The sequence below is a fragment of the Plectropomus leopardus genome, chromosome 19, assembly GCF_026936395.1.
Source record: "Plectropomus leopardus strain MGB_pleo_1.0 chromosome 19, ASM2693639v1, whole genome shotgun sequence".
Classification (NCBI taxonomy): domain Eukaryota; kingdom Metazoa; phylum Chordata; class Actinopteri; order Perciformes; family Serranidae; genus Plectropomus; species Plectropomus leopardus.
The window spans coordinates 1,720,228-1,738,559 of NC_142194.1; the positions used below are offsets into that span (position 1 = coordinate 1,720,228).

The 18,332-nt window shown below is 41.7% G+C and overlaps 4 protein-coding genes across 6 annotated transcripts in view; 1 reads left to right on the forward strand and 3 right to left on the reverse strand.

Annotated features, from left to right (window-relative positions):
- Positions 1-6,143, reverse strand: part of ccser2b (coiled-coil serine-rich protein 2b) — a 59,998-nt gene extending 53,855 nt beyond the window's left edge. For 2 of the 3 annotated variants that reach the window (XM_042508652.2, XM_042508653.2), the window contains exon 1: positions 5,657-6,142. The gene's annotated coding sequence lies outside the window, so the exon portion shown is untranslated. Of the gene's footprint in view, positions 1-5,656 lie in introns of all 3 variants that reach the window. The other variant, XM_042508654.2, reaches the window with a different exon arrangement.
- Positions 6,144-7,819: 1,676 nt separating this feature from the next.
- Positions 7,820-9,602, forward strand: LOC121959227 (D(5)-like dopamine receptor). The gene has a single exon (XM_042508451.2). It carries the CDS (start codon positions 8,187-8,189, stop codon positions 9,549-9,551), a length of 1,365 nt encoding a protein of 454 aa, XP_042364385.2. The 5' UTR covers positions 7,820-8,186; the 3' UTR covers positions 9,552-9,602.
- Positions 9,603-11,216: 1,614 nt separating this feature from the next.
- Positions 11,217-13,384, reverse strand: LOC121959382 (uncharacterized). Its single transcript, XM_042508670.2, has 5 exons — positions 13,243-13,384; positions 13,092-13,153; positions 12,420-12,839; positions 11,426-11,974; positions 11,217-11,317 (listed from the first exon to the last, which is right to left on the reverse strand). The coding sequence occupies exons 1-4, from the start codon at positions 13,272-13,274 to the stop codon at positions 11,430-11,432; spliced, it is 1,059 nt and encodes a 352-aa protein (XP_042364604.2). The 5' UTR covers positions 13,275-13,384; the 3' UTR covers positions 11,217-11,317; positions 11,426-11,429.
- A 2,844-nt stretch (positions 13,385-16,228) lies between these two features.
- LOC121959383 (uncharacterized) lies at positions 16,229-17,652 on the reverse strand. The gene is made up of 4 exons (XM_042508671.2): positions 17,500-17,652; positions 17,355-17,416; positions 16,458-17,006; positions 16,229-16,302 (listed from the first exon to the last, which is right to left on the reverse strand). The coding sequence occupies exons 1-3, from the start codon at positions 17,517-17,519 to the stop codon at positions 16,462-16,464; spliced, it is 627 nt and encodes a 208-aa protein (XP_042364605.2). The 5' UTR covers positions 17,520-17,652; the 3' UTR covers positions 16,229-16,302; positions 16,458-16,461.
- Positions 17,653-18,332: the final 680 nt, after the last annotated feature.

Sequence of the window (18,332 nt, forward strand, 5' to 3'; positions counted from 1 at the left end):
TGTTCTAAAATCCTGGAAATGTCACATTAAGTAACGTCTTGCATTTTGGGGGATTTTAGGAAAAGAAAATTACCGGAAAATGAGTTTGGAAAAAGAAGGTAGAACTATAAAATTATCCAAAAATAGGGTTAAAAACTTAATAAAGTAAGCAGCTCATTGTCTGCTCATTAAAACAGCCATTGGCTGCAGCCCTGTAGAAACCTCACTGGGACTTAACTTACTGGAGGTTATTGTCTTGCTTTTTTCCCAATAGGAATGGCAGCAAATAAATTAAATTCCTCATGTTCAGCCCACAAACTTTCACCTCAGTGTTACAAAGACAAAGAAAGAGAGCAAACACGAAGTGACAAAGAGGCAGAGCCAGAGAAAGGTCGAGAGTAAACGGAAAGAGTGAAAAGAGAGACGATGGAGGAAAAGGAAATGTCAGAGTTTACGGAGTCAGCAGCAGAACCACAGCGACGATGACTGCGCTTCGTTAAGAGCTTTTCACCAATAAACCACAGAGACTTAGGAAGCCTGAGGACACGGCAGGTCACAGCTTCACATCAGCACTTTTAATATTTAATGTGACATCGCCCACATTTCTGTTTTGACGCAGATTCAGGGAATAACTGCTGACCTGATGTCATTAATCCTGTTTTAAACTGAGACTTGTGTTGTTTAAAAAACGGTCTCAGATATTTAAAATGTTGTTGAGTTCAGTACGTCAGGATCAATACAGATTATAAGTAATTAATGAGACCAATAACATTTGGAACCGATACGTATTTACAATAAAAAAAATGATTTTATATTTACAATTTGGAAAATAAACTTGAACACAAAACTTAGTTTAAATGCGTCTAATCGAAGGTTCAACATGATATACAGCAAGTTCCTCGCAAGTTTTTTCAACTCAAGTGAAAACTAATATTAAAAATAAATGAATAAAAGTAGCTACTTAAGTTTAATTCATTTATTTTAACGGTGATCATTACATTAAAATGCCGATACAGATAATCAGCAAAATGCCAAATATCGGCCCCAAAAATTGGCAAATAATCTGTCCCCGAGTGTAAAGTGTTTCACGTGTGGTCTAAAACTGTCTCAGAGACCCTGTAAGATGCACTGATGATGAAAAACTCAATCGCCTCTGCATTAATTCTCTGCTTTCACTGAAAGTGTAAGTTGAGTCTGGAGACAGATTGTAGCTGAGTCGTCTGGGGAAAAGGTGCCAAGAGAAATAAATTTAATTCAGAGTTAGTCTGAAACTTTTCGTGTAAATTATTCACCAGATGGGATGTTTTTGTTCTTCAAGAACAGACTGGAAAAATGTATTTTTGATAAGATGGACCCAAACTCATCGACTGAGCTTCCCCTTGCTTCATCAACATGAATTAATATTCAGACGCTGGTTATAATTCAGAACAAATTTCATTTCAACAGCTTATTAGAGAACAAACAAGTTGAAGAACAGAAATAAATATCTAGGATGTTTTACTGCAGTTTAACCCTCATAGGGCCTGCTTTGATATTTCACAGACTTGTATCGCTCTGCACACAAAATATGCTTTTTAAAATCAAGCTTTAAAAAAAATATTATACATTAATATTATTTTCTACTTTGATTGAGATTATTTTTTAACCAACATCACATCCACTATCCATAACTTTCCGAATTTTTACTCTTTAGAAGCCAGGTTTTTGTCATGACGCCACTATGATTTTAATTTAAAAAAAAAACCTGGGATATGTCAATGATTAGCAGCATCTAATTTTTACATTATTATTTTCTGCGCAGTGTCAAATATTCATGCTAATACCGCTCTGCACAAAAAAAACACAGTTTTAAAAATCAGGCGAAAAATTATTATACACTAACATGATTTTCTACTTTGATGGAATTTATTTTTTAACCAACATCACTCCCAATCATATATAGAAGATTATCAAATATTCATTCATTTTTAGAAATTTAACCCTTTAAATGCCAGGTTTTTGTCATGATGCCACAATGTTTTTAGATGAAAAAAAAAACATGTAATGCTTGTATGCTTTGTAGTTTCCACAGTGTATTTTAGACTCATTGTTGGAGCTGAGCGGGAAATTAAACAAATACACAATGTTGTCAAAATGTGTCAAAATGTATGCCACATGCATGAACACATCCAAAATTATCAAAAAAAAAGGAAAAAAGAAGAAGAATGAAAAGTTCATAAAATGCACCAAACAGTCCCTAAGGGTTAAATTAATTCTTTGCACTGTGACGTTAGTTTCAGTCGTTTTTGGTTCTCTGCTGAAGAACAGATTCTTCGTCTCAGCGGGGATCAAACGGCCGGAGCAGAAATGACAGAGAGAGAAATAAAGTCCAGCAGAGCGGAAACATCAGAGAGAGACAGATGGAGAGACGGACTGGACCCCCGCCAGACTGTAATGGACTCACACAGATCGGTCACAGCGTCAGCAGGTTCCCCTCCACCGACACCACGTCAACAGCAGCTTCTGTTCTGCTGCCGTCACAGAACGCTGCAGGCAGAACCAAAGACAGAACCAGCACATCCGAAGGTCAGCAAACCAGCAGAGACACAAAACTAAAGACTGGACGACTACAGGACCAGCAGAGCCAAAAAAACCACTGGACAGTACCTGCGACACAAGGTCACCAGAAGAGACCGCCAAAGAACACATCTTCAAGATAAGAGGAGAACAAGGCAGAACCGAAGAACTACGAGATTCAACCGGAGAACAAAGACCAACACGGTAGACCCGGGAGGGCTGGGCGATATGGAATAAAGTCTTATCACGATCATTTTTCCATATCAGTCGATATCGATATATATATCACGATATACAACAAATCAGTGTTTCTGTCGAGCTTAAAGGTTCCTTTGACTCAGTGAGATATGAAGATATCATCAGGTTAATTTAGGTTTAAATATTTAGTTTCTGTCAGACATTGAACATGACAAATATACTGTAGAACAGCATCACCAGCTGGAGGACCTATTCTACTAAAACTCACAGAGGTCCAGTTACTAAAATTTCCTCCCAGCAAAGGTCCGAGCCTCAAACCTAAAATCAATGTCACCATTAACTGAACATTTTACTCTGATTACAATTAAAGAACGATTATTTTGCTTTATTGCATTATAAAAAAATGAAAAGCTCCATCTTAAACAAACTTCAGGTAAATTGAAGCACATTGTGCTGATAATAGTCCAACCTCTCCTGACTGCAGGACTCTGACTTCAGCTTCTGTCAAACTTCTGTGCTGTTAATCATTTTACTCAGGAATTAAAATCTTTTGAGTCGGCCTACTTCTCCTATAGCTGCCAACATTCACAGTTAGAGAAAGGCTGAAAATAAACTCATGTGCTTGTGGCCCCGGGCCCCCAAAACATTACATCTGCCCCTGGAAATAATAATGAGAGCTGCTGTAAAGGGCTGTTGGACATGTAATATCATTATGAAAATATTCTGTTATTATCATTATTTTAATTAATTCCAGCATTATATAAAAATTAAAAGCTCCATCTTAAACAAACAAACATGATCTTAAGGAGAGACCATCGAAAAGACAGAACTCACAGAACAACAGAACCAAAAGACAGCACCTTCAAATTAAAAGTATTTGAGTAAAGAACGTCTCTGTAAACAGATATGAAAGCGGATTAGAAATTAATATAAACATGGATGAAAGTTGTCGTCAGAACGATAGCCGTTGGGTTCTAGAATTGATCAAATTGTTAAAAAATGACCAGCACATAGAAGAGGAAGTCTTGGCCCAGATATCGATTGGAAACAACAGTTCCCCAAAAACATCTTCTGTCATCAGAGATTAGCCTGAGATTGCTCAGAACAAAACTAGAGAACGGAGCCAAACGGGAAAAGGTCTTAAGCTGCAGAACCAGACGCTATGAGCTAAAGAGCTGAATGAATGGAACCAAATAGACATAAATGTGGAACCAGTGGAGCTCAGAGGGTGCAGAGACAAATAAAACCATCGGAAAAACCTGCAGAGATCACTGGTGTGAAACCAGGAGTTTTAGAGAGAAACCAGTGGAACCAAAGAATGGAAAAAACGGGGTTAAAAATGTGAAAAATGTGGAATGCCAACACACAGAAACAGTCATGAGCATTGGGAACGTCCCTCACAAAACTCAGAAGCACTTAAACATATTTTCTTTTCAGCTTCTCAAGACGTTACATTTATTGTTTTTGTATCAATATGAATTTTCATCTTTGAGTTTTGGACTGCTGCTCGGACAAAACAAGACATATGAAGACATATGTTTGGACTGAGGGAAAATGTGACAGTTGTTTTAATATTTTTGACATGTTATGAATGAATGAATCAAGGAAAATATAAATAAGCTGCTATAACTACACACAGTTTATAGTATGTATACACAAGTTTTGTAGTGATTGGATTGGAGTTTAAGTACTAATCATTATATCAGTGGTTTATTATTGTTGTTGCTATCCAGGTTTAAATATCGATGCAAAGGTGTCTCATAAAAGAATTTAAATACACACGTTCCTTCAGCATAACAGGACAATAAAACTAACTGTTTTATCATGTAAACAAATCATTATGGGATATCAAGCTACTATTTTGCATTTTGCTACAATATTATTTAGTGCTGCAGCTAATTATTATTACAGATTAACTGATAAATGGTTCTAAATTCCCACAACCCAAGCTGACTTTGCGTATGACAAAAACAAGCAGCAAATATTTAAAGTCGAGAAGCTGGAAACCTTTTCTGTCTGGTATTTTTTGCTAAAACAATTTAACCTAAGTTATTAATTTTCTATCCAATGACTAATCTAATTGTTATTTTTGCTCTAATATCAATTTTGAACATCTTTGATGGATGTAAATAAATACAAAGAATTCATTAAACACAATACTTAAATAATAATTTAAAAATTTGCTTTTTTTTAAGATAACATTTGAGCATGTTTTGAACATCTGATGGTAATAGTAGTAGTTAAAACATTATTTTCACAATATTTTAACTGATCATATCACTAAATTGTAATGTATGACATTATTAGGGCATAGTTTTCAGTTTTCAGGTACATTTTTATGCATACATTTTTGCCTGCTGCAAATGATGCTCCCAAACAAAAGTTTGATTTGTATTTGCAATATAAATATTTTTTTAACAGGCCTAACAAACAATAATATAATAATACATATTTGGATACAATACTGTGACGGAAAATATCACGATACTAAGCTGTATCGATATTTTTCTCCCACCGCTACTGCATCATAACAGTGCATCTCTGTCAGTGTAAAAGTGGGTTTGTATGATTTCTACACACACTCGCTCATATCTCACGTGTACGTGATACATGCAGTATTACATAATGGATTCAAACTGAATATTTACAGTCACTTTTGTTATTTGTGTGTAGGATATCACCAGCAGCCTCAGCAGGTTCACGCACTGTAACACGGTCTGCTGTCAAACCAAACCTCATTCAGAAAACCTTCACTTTTCATCCACAGGCTGTTAGCTAGCTGCTACGAGCTGTACTCGTCATTATTTCACCTGTTGTGTGAATGAATCATGATGTATGTGATTACAAATGTGTGTATGATTAACATAAATGAGTCACGGTTTCATGTAAAGGTGAATATTTGCTCGCGGAGGCTGAAACTCACCTGCCGGGCAAACGGAGCATCAGACGTCAAAATGCGGAAATGTGGAAGTTGAGGTGGTTGAATGAAAGCAGCTGGACGTCAGCGAGGATGAGTTTGAGTTAAATCCAGCCGGAAGGAGTCTGAGAAACGACGACAAGCGATAAAAGTCCTTATAAATGATGACAATAGCGATTAAATCCACTGGGAGGTCCGAGAAGGGCGAAGCGGCGGTGCTCCTGCGGTGTTTTCGCTGCTGCTCTCCGGCCTGTAACAGCTCACACTGCCGAACACTTCCGAACACTTCCGAACACTACGGGGTCTCCGACACCAACGTACCACCTGCACGGGTTCTCTCCGTGTTTGCAGGTAAAATATCAAAAGTAAAACCGGCTCGTTTTCGTCTGAAATGCGCCTGAGCCTCTCGTGCGCAGAGGTCGAGCTGCCGTGGACCGACTGCTGCTGCACGAGCTGCTGAATCATCCACACACACAAACACACACGTGCACGCGGACAGCGCTTGCCCGAGGAACAGCTGACACTGACGTCATCTGCCCACTGTAAACATAACCCTTTCCTCGCCACACTTTTTCCCATGAACATCCTTTTTGTTAATGACATAATTACTTCATATGAAATAAAGAAGAAGATTCTCCACTGCAGGCCACTGTAACAGATATTAATTTAAAATTGTTATTTCTATATATATTTCTATAATTATCATAACTATAGCTTATATGTTAAATTATGTAACAGAAGCAAAATATTTTTATTTATTCTTTCAGATTTTCTTTGAATGTACAAATAATAAGAAAAAAACACTCTACAGTGCATTTTGTGTATATTTAGGCGAATGCAAAAACTGGACACTAGTAAACTATGAACTCTCACAAATAACCAACCCGGACACCACAGCAGACAATAGACATTATACATCACATCCCTACCTCAATCCACCCGGTGCACACCCTAATTATCTTCCATGTGCAAAATATTTCCTGTGCAATATATTTCTATCTGTGCAATATACTTCACATACTGTGCAATATGTCATGCAATACACCGAGTCGCTCTACTCATATTTATTATTTAACTTATACCTCCACACCCATGTATATAGCTGTATATAAGTCTATTTTTTATTTTTTATTTTTTATTTCTATCTCGTACTTAATTCTGTAAAAAGCTTTTGTACTTTGCACTGAAGGAATGGAGAAGCTCTCCAATCTCGTTATACACAGTATAATGACAATAAAGAGCATTCTGATTCTGATTCATATCTTCTTCTTAATGGTAAAAAAACTAATTTACACAACGGATTACTGTAATCCACGGTGAGACGTGGTAATGGAAATGACAGTTATATTACTGCTAATTTTGTTTCAATACATTTCTCTAAATATGTTAGATTTCACAAAAATGACCGAACCAAAATGGACCATAGCTAGAGAAAAAAAAAACATAATTTAGACATGGGCAGGACCTGAACATGCAAACGCTGAAAAGAGTCAGTGTGAATTGTGCAGCAGTTGGTGTGTTTTGAGTATTTTTCCACTAGAGGGCAAAATGTACCTTCCCTCACTGCTGCTGCTCACCAACACCCTGCTGCTGTCGGGGATTTTAAAGCTTTCTAATAACAGTAAATCATAATGTACCACATGGAACAAGTAAAAAAAAACCCTCTTTGAGCACATAAAACTGTGAAAATAAACAAATACAAGAAGTTTCTCCTCAAAGAAACCTGACTTTGGAGCACGTTTCCCCCTTACACCAGAAAGGTAAAGTTCTCTAAGATTTTGTCTCCGTATACGGACAAACAAACAGACCAAAAAAGACACGCAGTCTATTAGACACGGTGCAAAAATGTCTTTAAAGATCTTTTTTGACTTTTTTTTTCTTCTTGGTAACAAAAATGTTGGTGGAGGGTCATACAGTTTCACCGAGACGAGCGACCCCCCCCCCCCGATAAATAAAGAACAGTCCCTTATGGATAAAAGGTTTTTCTCTTTTTTTAATCCACTCATATTATGTCACTGTAGCATTTTAATGACTTCTGAATCTGCATTTATTTTGGTTGTTTTTATATTGCATCACAAATAAAATCCATGATCATTATTATTATTATTATTAACTATATTATAATATAATATATTATAATATAATCAGAATAATAATATAATATATTGTTATATTTGTTGTTTTCTTCAGGTTGTGAATCTGTTGATCTGATGGGACACAATAAAAAAGAAAAAATAAAACTGATAAGGGGGCTGTGAAATGAATGCTGATATGGTGAGAGCGGAAATGTAAAGGACGTGAGCGGGTAAAGATGCTTTAAGGTCGCCATACGTAGCCTCAGTCTGTGCGCGCGCTCAGCGGCGGACTAACGGAGCGTCACCGCGGTTCTTTTTTGGGACTCCAGGGGAGGTTTTTTTCTTTTGGTCTGAGAGAAACAGATAATTTTGGGGGGTTTATGCGCGCGGCAGGTGATGATGGAAAGAGGATGGGAGATTCACGAGGAGCGGCTGACATGGCACCGTGAGTCTGGGTCTCCATGGAGAGTTTTTACAATGAGAGCCAGAGCCAGCCGGACCGGCACCAGGTGGTCACCGCGGGCGCGGACAGCACCGGGCCGGGTGGAGGTATCAGCCTGCGCGCGCTGACCGGCTGCGTGCTGTGCGTCCTGATCGTGTCCACGCTGCTCGGGAACACTCTGGTGTGCGCCGCGGTCATCAAGTTCCGCCACCTGCGCTCCAAAGTCACCAACTCGTTCGTCATCTCGCTGGCGGTGTCGGACCTGTTCGTGGCGGTGCTGGTGATGCCCTGGAGGGCGGTGTCCGAGGTCGCCGGGATCTGGCTCTTTGGCCGCTTCTGCGACACCTGGGTCGCCTTCGACATCATGTGCTCCACCGCGTCCATCCTCAACCTGTGCATCATCAGCATGGACCGCTACTGGGCCATCTCCAGCCCGTTCAGGTACGAGCGCAAAATGACGCGCCGGTTCGCCTTCCTGATGATCGGGGTCGCGTGGACCCTCTCCATCCTCATCTCGTTCATCCCCGTGCAGCTCAACTGGCACCGCGCGGACAACTCCAGCGCGGAGAACCCGGACGACTGCAACGCCAGCCTGAACCGGACTTACGCCATCTCCTCCTCCCTCATTAGCTTCTACATCCCCGTGGTGATCATGGTGGGGACGTACACGCGCATTTTCCGCATCGCGCAAACCCAAATCAGACGGATTTCGTCGTTGGAGAGGGCGGCGGGACCCCGTGCGCAAAACCACCGCCACCGCGCGTCGACGCACGACGAAAGCTCGCTGAAAACGTCTTTCAAGAGAGAAACGAAAGTTTTAAAGACCCTGTCCATCATCATGGGGGTCTTCGTGTTCTGCTGGCTGCCGTTTTTCGTCCTGAACTGCGTGGTGCCTTTCTGCGAGCTGGACAAACTGGGAGAGCCGCCGTGCGTCAGCGACACCACCTTCAGCATCTTCGTTTGGTTCGGCTGGGCGAACTCGTCCCTGAACCCGGTCATCTACGCCTTCAACGCGGACTTCCGGAAGGCTTTCTCCACCATCCTGGGCTGCAACAAGTACTGCTCCTCCTCCGCGGTGGAGGCGGTGGACTTCAGCAACGAGCTGGTGTCTTACCACCACGACACCACCATGCAGAAAGAGGCGTGCGCCGTGCCGGGCCCCGGGGCGCAGAGGCTCCTGCCGCCGCACACCGGAGGAGATCCGGAGCAGAACTTCGACAAAGTTTCCGTCATTTCGGATGATTCCCGAAACCACAGCAACCTGCTGCTTCCCGCCATCCTGCAGTACGAGTGCGAGGCGGAGATCTCTCTGGACATGATGCCCTTCAGCTCCTCCGGACCCACAGACTGCTACGTGATTCCGGGTCAGATCCAGGACCTGTGAGACACTGGGGCCTTTAGCTCTGGATCATCCTTTTGATGCTTTTTTATGCACCTTTTTATGTCACCTTATTTACCTTAAAAAAGTTTTTTTTAAAAAAAAAAAACAACAAACTTTAATTCTGAAAAATGATGTTAAAAATATCAGTAGATGTGGTGATCTGTGCTGATATTGACTAGAGTAAGAAAATAGTCTGTATTTTGTTAAAAGTGGTGAAATTTGGAAAGCATGTTTTATTAAACAATCTTGGATTTTTTTTTTCCTTTTAAATTTTTTTCTTTAAATTTTTTGGTATTTTTTTTCTTCAACCTTTGACAAATGTCTGAAACTATAAATAGTTCTTATTGTTCTGTTCAGTTTTGTTTAATCAAAATAGACATTTTTTTAAAAAAAAAAAATGAAATCCCATACATCATCAAATTTAAATTATTTTATGTATTAGCAGCATATATTTATATATTTAAATGTTGCATATATTTGCCATACAGTGATTACATCGTGTTGGAAAATCATTCTTACAGTAACTTTGATAGTTTGAACTTTGAGCCCTGATGGTTTAATCCACAAATGAAACATTAAGATTTCTGACTTGATTTGATCCTCATTATTGTTCAGAGCCGCTGCAGCACTGAAGTCCACTTTTTAGATTTAATGGATTCGGTGACATTTTGCAGCGAGAGCTTCGGTCCTGCGGCTCTCACTGAACCTTTGATATGTTAAACTGATCATTAAGAACAATTACAGCATTAATTTCAGTGTTGGGCCCTCGAGGTAATTGTGGGCTGTTTGTGTCGGAGCGCTCGACCGCTGAGCCTCAGTGAAACCAAATAAAACGGTGAACAAGAGACGAGACGTTTGAGTGTTTGTGTCCATTCAGGACGGACGGATCGATGTCTCCGTCCTGTCAGGTATATATGTTTTTCCTATAACTTTTACTGGTCATTTTTTTGTTAAGATTTTATTTTTCTTCGACAATTTCTACTTTAAAGTTGTTTTATTTTACTTTTTTGGGAAAGTTCTTGTTTTTTTAGAGAAAACCTGCCTTACAGACCCAGCATGTGTTCATACATTCATAAAATTTTGGGCATTTTTTTCCTTATGAAAAGTGCTGGTGATCTTTTAATGTTTAAGATTTTTTTTTTCTTCAATTGGTAAATTTCATTTGTTCTAATTTTTTTTTTCTTTAGAGACAAAAAAGTGAATATGCATGTTGTTCAGTATCTACACTGGATATAAGTTGGCAGGTGAGAAAGTAAAATAAAGTTAACTTTACTCATGTAGCGTTTTACTGAAACGAGCCTGTGTGACCCCTGTGGACGGAGGTCAGAGCCAATCATCATTCAGCGTCTCTGCAGACAGAGACAGAAGACAACTGTTTTTGCATCAGAAATGAAGTTTGAAGGAGACGTGTGAATTTAATGAAAACACTGTACGATCTGGGTCTCTTAACCCTTCACCACCTGAACCAGCATCAGTTTCTTGTGCTGCATTTCACTTTCCACCAGCATTTAAACCTGCAAAAATTGGATTTCCTTGAATTAAAAAAAAAAAAATAAATAAAACCTTTTAAAAAAAAAAAAAAAAAAAAAACCAAAAAACAAAAACACATGGAAAGGCAGTGAACAATGCCAGAAGAAATGACCAGAGAAAAAAGGACTCTGAAAGTGGTTAAAATTGTATTGTTTTTTTTAATATGCAATTGTTTTTCTGAACGTTCTTTGATAAACTTTTCAAACAAACAGGAAGCTGGAGCCTGATGTCAAATTAACCTGCAAAACAAGAAAATATGAAGTTAGTCATGAAGACAAAAAAAAAAAAAAAACCAAAACAAAAAAAACACAACAAAAAGTAAACATGTTAACCGGAGTTGTTTTTACCATGTTAGGCCTTGTGTCCTCCTTTGGACCCGGTCTCTGGTGGAGACCAGTATGGAGCCTCGACAGGCTCGGAGTCAAAGACCTGAGGAGGAGGAGGAGGAGGAGGAGCGGCGTACTCTGGGTCGTACTTCGTGTGGCTGAGGAACTCGTGCATTCGCTGGTAGCCATTTCTGCTCTGGACGATGTAGGACGACGGCAGCTCGGGGGACGTGTTGCTCGCAGCGTCGCTCCGCTGCATCTCGGCGTTGGAGTCCCAGACGCTGAAGTCCGGGAAACCACGAGACGGCATCCAGCTGCTCGGGTCAGGGAACGAGGCCCAGGGAAGACCAGGAACAGAGTCTTCATCAGCAGAGCCGGCGGCTGAAGGAGCAGCAGCGTACGGAGACGAGCCGTCAGAGGCCGAGGCCCAAACAGCAGACTGGGGCCCCGCAGAGGAGCCGGGGGCCTTCCCAGGGCCCGGAGGTGGAGGGGGGCGAGGAGGACTGACGTACCCTGCAGACTGGGAGGCAGCTCCAGCACCGCCATAGAAAACAGGTCCATCATCACGACCTGAAACCAAAGAAAAGTTCATCCATGAGAGTTTAGCATCATTGGAGACTTCTCACCTATCAGGGAACGTTCCCACAACGCCGGCTAACGTTACAGTAATGTTTTCTTTAAAACATTTTAATCTAACATTCAGAGAACATTTTAGGGCTTTTATCATTTCAGATAATGTTCCTGTGACTAAGATGTAATGTTTGAGGATGTTGATGTGACAGATCAGAGGAAGTTTATAAAATGTTCCCACAATGTTACATGAAAAAAAAGTTTTCAAAGCAACATTGAGAACATGTTAGAGGCCTTACACAACATTTTAATGAAAACGTGTTTATTCCAAACAAAAAACGTTTATAGAGAACGTTTTTCTAACTTTAAGAACATTTTGGGAACTACAAGAAAACACTGCATCATTCTCTGAACGTTTTTAGAACCTAACGTAGCTGCTGGTTACCATCGTCTGCTGCAGAGAGACTGCCGGCTGAAGGAGGAGGTCCTCCGATGTAGGGAACTGGTCCATCACCAAAGTCCAGGGCTGGAAACGTGTTCCAAGCAGCAGACTGGGGCCCCGCAGAGGAGCCGGGGGCCTTCTTCCCAGGGCCCGGAGGTGGAGGGGGGAGAGGAGGACTGACGTACCCTGCAGACTGGGAGGCAGATCCAGGACCGCTGGAATCAAAAGTCACAGTAAACCGGTTTGGTGACGAGTCTGCGGCCGCACTGGACGGGGTCTGGTTTCCAGTAGGAGAGCTGGACTTCTTGGGGGCCGCCTCAGGTTCATACTGCAGCTTCACCAGAGGACCTGAGCCTTCAGACTGCAGGTCTGATCCAGGAGCAGATCCACCGCCGGAGCGCCAGGTGTAGGGATACCTGTAGTCTGGACACAAAACGTCAAACTGGTTCAGCTCCAGTTCCCCAAGGTCCTGGATCCAGTTCCCCAAGGTCCTGGATCCAGTTCAGACTTTTGACTTGAGAGTGAAGTTAGGAGTGCGATTAACCCTTCGAGCAAACGACCTTCGTTTCTTTAAACATGGCAGTTCAATAAGAAACTCAATAACCCAAAAATGTGCAAAAAAATCCTGCAGGTGTAGAAACTTTTCTCGGAGTCAGACGGTAAAAACAAACTCACCTCCTTTTGTTGCAGGAAAACTTGCAGCGCTGCTGAACAGCAGCACGCAGATCCAAGACACCCTGAGACAGAGACAGCAAGACACTTACTCTCCCAAAATCTCACAATCTGATCCACATCGTCGTCTGTTATACGAAGCTTTGACACTCACCGTAGAGACAGTCCGTCCACCATGTTTGACATGTCCTCAGCGTCCTGTGAGCTGGACGTGTCTCCTCTGGTCTTATATTGGAGCTCCGGCTGCTCTCTGCACTCATCACTCTCATTGAAGACACCTGGAGCTCAATCAGGCCTGGAGAGGACACGTCCCTCTGCAGGGGGACATTCATGTTTCAGTATTTAATAACAGCAGCTGTCAGACACATGTAGTGGAGTAAAAAGTGTAATCTGTAATCCGTCTTGTGCTAAAATGCAATAAATCCTTCAAAGAGGATCAAAGACGAACTGCAGGATTGTGCAGAAATCAAAGCGCATTTATTTTAGGTGTAAATATAAATTAAAAGGCCGACGCGGTACAATATTTAACTCTTTGCATCACTTTGTGGTCTTTTTGTGTCTCTTTGACATGAAGTTTTGTCTGGTTTTGGTTGTTCTGGGGTTGTTTTGTGTCTCTTTGTTGTTATTTAGGTCTGTCAGGTATGTTGTGTCGCTCTGAGGTCAAATTGTGTCTTTTTTGGTTGTTTCGTGTCTCTTTGCAGTTCCTTTGCATCTCTCTGTGGTCCCTTTGTGTCTCTTTATGGTAATTGGCATCTTCTTGTGGTCATTTGGGTCTCTTAAAGATAATTTCGTGTCTCTTTTACGTAAAATCTTGTGTCTTTTGGGTTTTTTGTGGTTGCTTTGTGTCTCTGCAGTTCTTTGCATTGGTTATTTGTCTTTTTGTGTCTCTTAAGGTCATATTGTGTGATTTTGTAGTCATTTAGGTCTCTTTAAGGCAATGTGTCACTTTGAGGTAAATTTGTGTCTCTTTGAGTCATTTTGTGTCTTTTTTTAGTCATTTTGTGTCTTTTTTTAGTCATTTAGGTCTCTGAGATAAAACTGTATATTTTTTTGTTGTTTTACCCATTTTTGGAGTTATTTTCTGTCTCTCTTCAGTTCCTGTCATCTTTTTGTGGTCCTTTTGAGTGTCCTCCTGGTCCTTGTGTGTTGATCAAAAAGACATTTTGTAAGTGAAGTCCAGAGGGGCCCTCTGACACCGTGGGCCCCTCGGCCTGTACAGAAATGTCTCCATGTAGCGTCTCTGTCCCTCAAACCGCATAATAAATGCAGGGGAAGCTTGGGAATGATGGACCTGTGGACGTGTCCTACAACAGACACTCGAGTGTCTCCTGAGACATGAATGAGGACGCCGTGTAGAGACGTGTTCAAACTAACACTGAAACATCAGTCGCACAGATCGATGTTCGGCGGCGGTTTCCTCCGAGTCGAGTGCAGCGGCGAGTGTCTCCCGCCGCCTCTCACCGTTTGAAGCTTTTGTTCCTCTCGTAGTAACGCGGCCGCCGTCGCATGGCAGCGAGGTCAAAGGTCAGGCAGCAAATCAGACAACAAACACAAGAGGCCCTTCAGAGCTGCTAACACACACACTCTGCTTTGATGTGCAGGAGGAGGAGGAGGAGGAGGAGGAGCAGGAGGAGGAGGAGGAGGAGGAGGAGGAGGAGGACAGGGCTGTGTCTCCCCGCTCGCTCTCTGAAGTCACTTCAGCGCCGCCTGCTTTCACGCTGAAGTTCGTCCTGCCGGAGACGTTTCAGCGGACGAGAGAAAATCTGAATCTGCACAAAAACAAAAAAACGTCTGCTGGACGGATCCAGTGTTTGATTAAAGGGACATTTCACCTCAGATCAAAGACATTTGCTCTTTTATCATAGTTCAGGTGTGAGTTGCTGAGTGTTGGAGATATTTTCGTAGAGATTTCTGCTTTATTTTTTTTTATTTTAGCTGTTTAACTGAAACTAAAATATTTGGTGATTTCTGGTTTTGTGGTTACGCTCCAAACGCTGGAGCAGCCAGCCGGAGGATCTGAGAGCAGCTGCAAATATTCAACTTAACGGATTTTATTCTGGCTTTACGTTACTCACAAATTTATAGTTTATAAGACAGTTTAAGAGATACATTTTAGCTCGTTCTCCATGTCGTTTCTTCGAACTGTCGGCGAGTTTCCAAACTACGAAACGTGGCTCGGTACGTGAGGACGGAGGAAGACCCGAGATCTTCACTCTGATACGAGACAAAGAAATACGGCGATGTTTGATCCGCTTTATTGAGCGGCTGCAATAGAAATAATCATGTTAATATGTTTGACATCCATCACCATGGTTACAGGGATGTTATTGTGAGACAAGTCTCATCACTCAGTGGAGACAGTCATCTCGACCGCTTTATTTTGAAAATATCGCTTAAGTTTTGCACAAATCTGGAAAGGAAACATCTTTTGAAGCTCTTGAATTCTCACTTTCATTATACTTGGAAAGTTTCTTGCAAATAAAGCTAAATAAAATTAAAATAATTTCTGCTGTATTTAACCCTTTCACTGAAGGTCCACGTTAATGACAGGAGCACTGGCACTGATGAATCCAGGCTCAGTCTGGTTGGTCATTCTTGTTTTTATTTATTCATTTTAAAGGCTGCCATAATTAAATATCTGAAAAGTAAAGTGCTACTTCTCCCATCCATTAACCCTTTGAAACCCACGTTCTGCGCTGCAGACTCCTTCATTCATTTAAACCTCTGAAACTTGAGCAAACTGCTAAAAAAGCCAGTGAGCAAATATACAAAATTCTTTACCAGGACTCGTTGAAAAGGATTTTGAATTAAACGATTAGCAGTGAGAAGGTCCAGGTACTCAGGACGTTAGAAAAGCAAAGACTTTATTCACAGGTGACGTAACTAATCTTTGTTCATAAACCTTGAAGGCCCCAGTGTTTGTGCATTTAATATTTACAGCTCCATGTATTAAAAGGCCTTTATGCTTTTTAACCATCCAAAGTGTGCCTGCACACCGTTTCAGTTCAAGTTTTTGGAAGCACTCTTTCCATGGTGGTTTGAGGACACCAGGAGTGCGCTGCAGCCTCTTTCAACCAGTTTCATATTTTCTTTTCTCGCTGAATTTCAGGTAATTTTTACTGGACTTTAGAAATCGAGAGTGACAGAACATATTATCTTTATTGTTTTTTTATTAAATGCACTTTGCTCCAGAGTTTCGGGAGTTCAGCTGCACCTGCAGGAAAACACAAAAATGTCAGTCTGAAGAAAAAGACTTTAAAAAGTTAGACTTCACTTTGGATCTTTTGGACGTTAACCTGCAAACAAGAACGTGAACTTTAGCCACAATATTGACCATTTAAAAACAGCTTAAACCGGAGTTGTTTTTACCATGTTAGGCCTTGCGTCCTCCTTTGGACCCGGTCTCTGGTGGAGACCAGTATGGAGCCTCGACAGGCTCGGAGTCAAAGACCTGAGGAGGAGGAGGAGGAGGAGGAGGAGCGGCGTACTCTGGGTCGTACTTCGTGTGGCTGAGGAACTCGTGCATTCGCTGGTAGCCATTTCTGCTCTGGACGATGTAGGACGACGGCAGCTCGGGGGACGTGTTGCTCGCAGCGTCGCTCCGCTGCATCTCGGCGTTGGAGTCCCAGACGCTGAAGTCCGGGAAACCACGAGACGGCATCCAGCTGCTCGGGTCAGGGAACGAGGCCCAGGGAAGACCAGGAACAGAGTCTTCATCAGCAGAGTCGGCGGCTGAAGGAGCAGCAGCGTACGGAGACGAGCCGTCGGTCGAGCCTCCAGCAGCAGGCTGAGCTCCATAAACGGGACCTGAAGCCGCCGCAGCTGAACCTGAACCTGAACCTGAACCGGAGAGTCCACCGGCAGCAGACTGAGGCTGCACAGGGAGGCCGGGAGTCTGCTTCCCAGAACCTTTCTGACCTGAAACCAGCAACACGTTAAAATAAGACTGCACATGGAAAATTTAATAAGATTCTCATTTTTTATAATTTTGTCTGTGTTCATGCATATCACATAAATGTAGTCCAGATTGTGTATTTTAGTGTAATCAGTGAATTTCCAGCTCAGCTTCTGAAAGAAATCTAAAATAGACTGGAAACTTCACTTTACTCAGACTGATGAGTGGAAAGTCGCATGATAACCAAGCCTGGTATTTAAAGGGTTAAAAATATTTAAATTTATGAACTTTAACGTGATTTATGCACTCAGAGGAATACTCGTTTGTAAAATTAAAGCGAGCACTAAAGCTTAGTTTAACTTTAAACTTGCCTCCTGTAATTGCAGGGTAGCATGCACCGCCGCCGAACAGCAGGAAACAAACCCACGACACCCTGTCGAGAGAAAAAAGCCGTAATAAAGTTTTTTCCAACAACATGTAAAGATGATTTAAACAGAATCAAAATAAGAAACGCACCTTAAAACGAAGCCAAACATCCTGAAGCTGCACAAAGATCAACTCGACAGTTTCTCTGAAAGAACCGGACCGACTGAAGGTTGGTGCTGAGACTCACTGCAGCCGCGCCGTCCTTAAATACTGCCGCTCTCTGCTGATCACACTGATGCGTCACAGCTGCTGTCCAATCACTGAGTCCGTCCATGTGTCCCGGCGAACCATGGACCGGAGTCACAGAGGACAGAAACGTGCACGTCTGCAGGACTGACATATTTTATTGAGAGAATACTTCACTCGTGGATTACAGATTACACTTTTTACTCCACTACGTGTGTCTGACAGCTGCTTTTTAAATACTGAAACATGAATGTCCCCCTGCAGAGGGACATGTCCTCTTCAGGGCCTGATTGAGCTCCAGGTGTCTTTAATGAGTGTGATGAGTGCAGAGAGCAGCTGGAGCAGACACGTTCAGCTGTTTTCTATCGTGTCCGTGTCTGAAGTTAAAACGCGGATGCTTGTGTTTTGTCAAGTTTCCAAAGTCAAAGTAAATCTGCCAGCTGGTGTTCACTGATGTACATGTACTTTAGCACAGTTTCTGTATTTGTACTTTTTACACTGATCACTTTGACTTGAACACATTTTAGTCTCATCTTTAAGGTCAGCTGTTTTTTTTAATTCAAAAGTCACCTGATCAGCTGTTCTTGACATTTTGAGGTGATGATAGGCGTGTTAGGGCGTGTTGGTCGGAGTTTGCACAGATGCATGTAAACGGGAATATCAGAGAAATTGAAAAAAGCTCAGTAGGAGTTTAGTCTTTTTTGGAATAAGGGAAGAAACTGGACTATTTTGTGTGT

Excerpts from the sequence above, each read along its gene's own strand:
- LOC121959227 (XM_042508451.2), top strand. The coding sequence starts at position 8,187 with ATGGAGAGTTTTTACAATGAGAGCCAGAGCCAGCCGGACCGGCACCAG.
- LOC121959382 (XM_042508670.2), bottom strand. The coding sequence starts at position 13,274 with ATGTCAAACATGGTGGACGGACTGTCTCTACG. Across the intron at positions 13,154-13,242 it reads GTGGACGGACTGTCTCTACG|GGTGTCTTGGATCTGCGTGC; the intron begins GTGAGTGTCAAA and ends TCTCTGTCTCAG. Across the intron at positions 12,840-13,091 it reads TTTTCCTGCAACAAAAGGAG|ACTACAGGTATCCCTACACC; the intron begins GTGAGTTTGTTT and ends TTTTGTGTCCAG.
- LOC121959383 (XM_042508671.2), bottom strand. The coding sequence starts at position 17,519 with ATGTTTGGCTTCGTTTTAAG. Across the intron at positions 17,417-17,499 it reads ATGTTTGGCTTCGTTTTAAG|GGTGTCGTGGGTTTGTTTCC; the intron begins GTGCGTTTCTTA and ends TTCTCTCGACAG. Across the intron at positions 17,007-17,354 it reads CTACCCTGCAATTACAGGAG|GTCAGAAAGGTTCTGGGAAG; the intron begins GCAAGTTTAAAG and ends TGCTGGTTTCAG.